Raw genomic sequence first — 7,735 nt, forward strand, 5'->3', positions numbered from 1 at the left:
ACGGAGAGGCGGAGGAGGTTGTCAAACAGTGGTTCCAATCACAAGTGGCCAAGTTCTAAGACACAGGTATAGACAAATTCGTCCCATGGTATGACAAATGTCTGAATTCCGGTGGTAATTATGTTGTAAAATAGCTAAACACATCCTGTATCTGGTACAATAAATGTTTCCATTCAATTGTGTTTTGTTTCTGTTTAAGACCTTTGGGAAAGTTACTTTCTAGATACGCTTCGTATCATGCTTCGTATTACGATATACAGGGCGGCCCAAAAATATGTATACAGTACCGTACTGATGAGCTCATTCCATTTTATATCATTTCTGATTGTTATCCAACAGGTAGACTTAGTTTCTTTATTATATGTTCTTAATGTCTTTTTACTTAGGCCTATATCTTAAGCTCGGAACAGCCGAAGCAAATAAATCTATACGCTAGAATGTAATACTTGATCAATGCAGTGGTGTGTGTATACCTACTTTTGGGCCACTCTGTATAATATACGATCATATTTTTAAACAATTTACTGTCTTTACAGCTGTATATTCTTATACGTATATATTCCCAACATTTCTGCTCCCATACAATACAGTAAACTATATAAACTTACCATTTAAGTGTTCCATTTTTTAAATTTACTTTCTTGCTTATTGTGTTTAAGGCATTTGTTAAACATTCCATGTTGTAGCAGGAAAGAGCAATCTTACGTAATTCGCTAGCTGGATGACCATTCAGAACAATATGAACTATTGTAGAATGTTGCCATTGCTGTCTGCGATCTGGTAAGCATGGTGACAATTTAGGCTTACCACAATTCTGAAATATTTGAGTTAAAAGGGAAGAAACTGTTTAGAAATATCAGCCTTTAATCTAATTTCATTTCTTAAACTTTTTAGTGGATGGATGTACAGTTGTTCTTAGCTAAGGAATTCTACAATATTAACGTTTAATGGGAGAAGAGTTCCAATATGAAGCTTATATCAACTGATAAGAATATTGAGCTGAACAAAAATATATGTATGTGTAAAATCTCATGCGTAGATTTCGAGAAAACTAAGGAAAACGAATATTTTTGTAAACCGAAAGATTAATGCTGTACGAGAACCATGCCAGTTATTTAAGTGAAACTTTTCCTGAAACATATCCCCATTAAGCCCTTCATTATGGTAGTAGTAGCAAGACGACAGTACATAGTATAGTTGATAAGATAAAGCCTAAAATTATCATCAACTCTTACATTTTAATTTCAGTTTTACTAAAACATTGTCCTAATACATACATTCCAGGGTGAGTCAAAATAAGTGTTACAAGGCAATATCTCGCGAACTATACATCAAATAAGAAAAATGTTGAGTCAATGTATAATACATTGAAAGATGGGCCTAAAAGATGGGAGAAATACGAGGTTCCCCTCGCCTCCCATTTTGGTGGGAGGTGTAGAGTGAGGGTATGAGTGAGTGAATATGAGAAGCGAAGGGGAGATGATTATAACCAATGAATATTAATTAGATGGCTGAAGGCCCAAGTTAATTTACTTCTCAATATTCAAATGAATCGGTAGAGCAAATAAAATAAAAGATAAAGTGATTAAGTGAACAAAATAAAAGATTCAATTTCGGTGAACATGAGACTAATTTAGCAGGGTCTTCCTGGGGTTTTAACTCCAGGTGTAGTTCCAATGAGATTACCCACACAACAACGTGAAGTTACAGTTTTTCATGCCTTATGGGCTCTGCACACTCCCAGCAGCTGAAACAGAAGACATGTTACATATAAAAATATCTGACACATACCTTGAGTTCTCTTGGTGAAGTCCAAGAAGACGACTGGGTTCATTAGTGAATGCGTTTAATTTCCAGCACACGAAAACACATATACAATAGATGCACTGAACACTGAGGTATATTAAAAAAATATTAATTTTGAAAAAAAAAAATGATTTTAAGAATTTTCTTTAGGCCTTTACTTTTTAGATTTATAAACCGTTCAAGTTCGTGCACGTTTAAATAAATTTCTTCTTAGTCCGTCGTCCTCATCCTTCTGCTCCTTTGATGGTCAGCATCTTACGTTGGCCTTACCTCTTCCGTTACGGTAAGACGTGTTGATTGAAGAGATTCTTAGAGATAATTCAATATCTCACAGGTCCTGCAGAAACATGCTTAGAAAGGTGTCTGCTGTTCTCAAAGATTGAGCATTCTTTGTCGTCGTCTAGCCTGGACGTCTATGGGTTGCGGTCGTAAACGGCCTAGCTGTTGACCGGCACTCGCATTTCCACAACATGAATGTTATTTGCACCACTGTTTCGTGATCTGATGTGTCCGCTGTTGCGCTTTTGAAGAAAAGTTTAGACACTGCGTCTCACACACATCATTAACACTAAAATTGGAGCACTTAGAATATCTATATGTATATATGTACAAACTATTTACAGCATGGGGCTAGAGATTGCTCCCATCGTATGTTGGTTGTAGAAAATTTCTTAGTCTGAACTGACAAAGTTGCTACGTCACAAAAACGTTCACGAATGGCGCAATTGTGTTTTTCTAGTATAGTTTGTAAGTATTCACGACCAACGCCGATGGTTTTAAAAGTTATGACGAAAACTATTTGAAGATCATAATGATTGCCTTGAGTTTGGAATGTCACTCTCTAAGGCTCTGTAACGGTTACCGAAACAACCAAAACTTAACGTCTACACTTGACGTTCAACGATCAACCACCGACGCCAAACTCCCGGTTTCAACCACTCAAGATCAACTGCCAAGGACGAACTACCCTGTCACTCTCCTCTGAATTGTTTTTATTCCATGCCATTTTCTACCAAAATCATAGGCTCGCACTGCACATAGGGTATTCTCTTATGGCGGGCAGTGCGACGTGTGAAGGGGTACAGTCAGGTGTACTCACCTACCCCTTGACCTATTTATGGTTGAAAACTACACTTTTACTTCTTTTTACTTCAATCGTTATTCACTGTAATGTTTAATTGAGAAACTGCTGCTATCACTGTATAGTACGTATATGCAGCTTTCAAACGATATGCAAAACTTTGTATAAGCTGGTAAACTTAACACTGAAACTGGTGAATAAACATCAAAACAATTTCTCAAAACACTTGACTCTCTCACCCTGTCTTGTGTCCATCCAAGGGAGACACCTGGTGAGAGAATTTGACAAGTTTTCACCTGTATGAGAGGGGTGAGGGAGGTTCTCCTAGAGAGGTTTTTACGTGTTTGAGAAGTATTGAAGCAAAAGTCTGCTTAAATCTCGATACAAAATAAACCTACATGTAAAATTATATATTTGTTTCAAACACCTTGTGCTGTCATATTATAGTAAACATAATACAGTTGAAAATGCCCACTCAATCACCTGGTCTTCCTAAGGAAATCTTCTGCTTTTAACATGGCGGCATGGCTGTTCCTTGTACCATACATTCTGTTCATGAACTGCGAGAGCTGCTACCCTTTTATCGATATAAGCCTTTATTTTAATGATATAAATGCTTAAACTAGCTACGGCCTAATCTATTTAAATAAAAACTACTACGAACATATCAAGAACATTTTTAACAATTTTATAAAGAATTACGTGTGGAAACATCTATACAAAAAGGAGGTGAAGTCTCATAGACGGAATAGTTCCAACTCATAGTCTCTCAAGCAGTGTTTAAAATTATAGGTTCGTCTGGCTGGCGAAAGAAGTACGTTGTTTCCTAGACGCTTGCATATTAAAACATGCGAAAAATGGGAGGAGCTTCCGAAAATCGCACTTCTTTGAACGCTGGGTTTTGGCATGTATATGCTAGTTTCCAGTGCATCCCAGCAACAAAAGATCTCTGCGGCAGTCGGACTCCAAAATCAAATATTTCTCCCTAATGAAACAATAACTAAAATATTAGTCCATATCCGGACATATCCTTCCTGCGTCTATGCACGTCTATAACATGAAAATGTAGATGGAAACTATGCACACGTGTTCTCCCTCAGAAAGCATAGCTCCTCTGTACCAAACAAAGGTTCTGCGTTGAAACTTTTTTTGTAAACTCTGCGTGTACCCAGAGCGAGAGACTGAAGCTATGTCGTTCTATATGCTTACATGATATATAAAATATTTTAAATGAATACTTGATATACATATATTTACATGCTTCACCTCTTGATAAAAGACAAAAATAAACATATACAAATAAACTTGAGCCTAATTAGTGCTTCCACACCTAACCCTTTATTTATTAATAATTATAAATATAATTAAAAAATCTAAATATCTTGATAAGCACCATTATCCTTTACGCTAGTACTATACGATACCTATACGATAGTACTTTGATAAGCACCATTATCCTATACGCCTTCGAATGCGTTTAACATCTCTTTCGTTTCCAAGGTGGCGTGGAGGGCAATATGGAATACCCGTAAGAAAAGCATGGTATTCCGCATTCCGTATGGTATTACGATTACAAAAATATCTATCGGTATTGGACAATTAAACATACATTTATGATGACAACAATGCTAAGTGTATTTTTTAATTTTTCACAGTAAATTTTCTGATGATACAAGGGGTGAGTTTGGGTCCAGCGTTCATCATGTTTAATGTGAGCAGACAATGACTGTGCCAATCCTGAAGCAGAGTATTATATTTATGACTTTTGCACCTAATCACATTCAGTTATGGCTTGGCATTCATAATTTTCATATATTGTCACTGTATTCATTGTATGTTCAACAGAAAACTCATTTCTTTTCTATATAGCATTTTTATTCCATATTACCCGACTATTTCATATTACCCTCTAAAGTGGTTTCTTTACTAATTATAAATTTTGCCCACCCCTGTAACGAAACTTATTTATCAAGATACGCATAAATAAAGCCAAATATCTAAGGCGTATACTTGTTTTCCTTTTTGTTTCAATGTGCAATTAACTGAGTTACAAGCAAACCAAAAATGGTATTCCATAATACCCGAACTTCCTCTACCAGTGTTGTGATTTAGAGGTAATCACCAGGTTACTGCAGGCACCCACTAGGGCCTTATTGGAACAGGGTAGAATAAGAAAAATATCCCGTTCTTGTAGGAATCGAAATGGCGCCGCCCAGTTGACAAGCCTTACCGACATGCTATCGTGGTTATATACCATATATAAAATAAGGCACTAAAATACCATCCTCTTGCAGTCCACCATATGAACACTCATGACGCCATTCCTTTTTATTATTATTATTATTTGACGCTATATCAGAACAAGAATTCACTTAGATCCCATGTGGAAAGTGACTAGTAAGGTCGACGACTTGTAATTATCCAAATCCAGCGCGATACATTCTGATATATTCCACCAAGAAGGTAATACAGGGTGCGGCACGTAAAACCGGCCCGTCGTAATATTCTGGTATATTGTGTTTTTGGCAACACTTAAATAATCTACCTTCCTACCAAGAGATGGCGTGTCGAGGTCGGGTCGACTTACGTGACCTGCAGCAGTCACGTGCAGCCGCAGCCAGTGAAACTTGTCGAAACCAGTTGAGAAAAAGGCCTCGTTGTGTTAAGCCGGGTGAGTGTCAGTGTGTGATAATACCGTATTCGATACCCGAGCGTGTTGCCATTGTTGAAGGGTTCATTCTCACTGGATCTTTTGTGAAAACAAAGAATTTGTTTCGGGAGAAATTTCCAGGACAACCGGTATTGGTCGACAGAAAATCCACACGCAATCCACCAGGTACCCTTGCATGATGAGAAGATTGGTGTTCGGTGTGCCATTTCCGCCACACGCGTTATTGGGCCCATATTCTTTGAGACGACAGTGAACAGTGACGTGTATATGGGAATCCTGGAGAAGTTTTATACACACTTGACCGAAGAGGAGCGTCAGTTATGTTACTTTCAGCAGGACGGTGCAACATGCCACACATCAGCTGCATCATTGTCCCTTGTGCATGAGATGTTTACACCAGGGAGGACAATCAGCAAAGGCTTGTGGCCTCCTCGGTCACCAGACTTGTCCACGTGTGACTTTTACTTATGGGGACTGTTAAAGGGAAGAGTATACGAAACAAATCCACACACAATTGAAGAACTCTAGACCAGGATCCAGGATGTCACCAATAGCATTACAACACAAGAACTGACAAGGGTATATATGAATCTCCTCAATCGTGCTCACATGTGTGTTGAAGTGGGCGGAGGACACTTTCAGCACCTGCTGTGAAGGCTGCTGTGAAGGTGAGTAGTCATATTCAATACATTACATTTCATTTATGTGTTGTAGTTAATCATATTCAATACATTACATTTCATTTTATGTGTTCACTTTACGGGCCGGTTTTACGTGCCGCACCCTGTAGTTTTGTTTAAATAGTTTGAAATAAAGTATAAAACGTGTGAAAAATTTTATTCTAACTTGGATTTTAGTTATACATTCGAATTCCAGCATGGTTGTGTACCATTATCGTATTATAGCAAAGATCTCTCAAGAATGGGAAATATTTATGGATTTAGATACTAAGCAATCGTCATGACAACGTAAGTGATAATCAAAAATTGTAAGATACAATTAATTCAGATGCAAATATCTAATTACTGCATACTTACATGTTCGTAGTGGTTCATGGCATCGGAGGGTTTTGAAGGTCTAACGAAAATCGTTGTCAGATCTGTTGAAAGCATGTCTTGTCACTTACATCCCTCTCAGTGTTTGGAGACCACTTTCACTAAGATTTTAAAAGCAAAGCTGGTACTATCGTTTAAGTGGGGGGAAAAGATTTACTAGATAATTTTGTTTCTTTGTGTGACAGATGAATATAAATATAAAGTTAATGTTGATTAGAAACAACGATTTCATTGTTGGCAATAAAAACCTTAGTTTTAGGGATAGCATACAGGTTAGTTGTGATCAGTTTTTTTCTTATTTCTTTTCTTCTTTTTTCTTGAAGACCCGTACTCACCATGAATATTTATTATTATATTAGCTTCAACGTTTTTAAAAATATTGTCCGACATACTCGTAGTTAGGTTTTCCATATGACAGTCTTAATAAGCAGGATATATTTAGATTTCCCAGGAGTACTTATATTTAGACTTCGGATCGATATGCACTAAAAAACGGCAAAATATACATGCAAATATGCGCTAAAAATCACGAAAATATGCACTGGAAATATGCATATATGCACTAAAAAGAGTAAATATGCACCAATCAAAAGCTAAAGTTAAATGAGGAATGTTATTATTTTAGAGAAAAAAGTTGTATTACTTGAACTACATATACCTAGTATATAACTATGATGCATTTATGCTAAAACACAACTATGTTGTTTTCGGTGTTTTCTGACAAAAACCAGCATTTATGAGTCAAAACATTACTGTACATCGAAAATGTTCCTTCCGTGTCACGGATCGTTAGGGGACAGTGTTTCAAAGAAACATTATTACTCGCCGATAAATCTGGAATTCGTGTGTCCTTGTTCCCAAGAACACTTTATTTACATTAGACAAGAATTTTATGCCAGGATTTTTCGCGTCTATTGACTGTGCATTTCGAAGAAATACTTGTCCGATTGGTCTTGCTGGCGTCTGTTTCGTTATTGAATCAAACAGCTCAAATGCACTACAAAGTCCTAATCATCGCTCTTCTAATCTCATTACGATCTTTGAAATTCTAGTGAAATGAGTATTAATAAACGCAAGGTCTTTAAATGTTTTCAGCTTGTACATAGGCCTACCGTATTCAAT

At 36.9% G+C, this 7,735-nt stretch overlaps 1 protein-coding gene across 10 annotated transcripts in view; it reads right to left on the minus strand.

The window, feature by feature from the left end:
• Positions 1-6,717, minus strand: part of LOC145693591 (uncharacterized) — a 506,014-nt gene extending 499,297 nt beyond the window's left edge. For 5 of the 10 annotated variants that reach the window (XM_081769706.1, XM_081769705.1, XM_081769707.1 and 2 more), the window contains exons 1-2: positions 6,596-6,716; positions 609-814 (exon numbers count right to left, since the gene is read on the minus strand). In XM_081769706.1, coding sequence (XP_081625832.1) covers positions 609-814; positions 6,596-6,670 — 281 coding nt within the window. In that variant the 5' untranslated portion in view covers positions 6,671-6,716. Of the gene's footprint in view, positions 1-608; positions 815-1,791; positions 1,937-6,595 lie in introns of those variants that run through there. The other 5 variants (XM_081769709.1, XM_081769703.1, XM_081769714.1 and 2 more) reach the window with 3 other exon arrangements.
• Positions 6,718-7,735: the final 1,018 nt, after the last annotated feature.

The sequence above is a fragment of the Thermobia domestica genome, chromosome 8 (genome assembly GCF_964235325.1).
Source record: "Thermobia domestica chromosome 8, izTheDome1.hap1.1, whole genome shotgun sequence".
Classification (NCBI taxonomy): Eukaryota; Metazoa; Arthropoda; class Insecta; order Zygentoma; family Lepismatidae; genus Thermobia; species Thermobia domestica.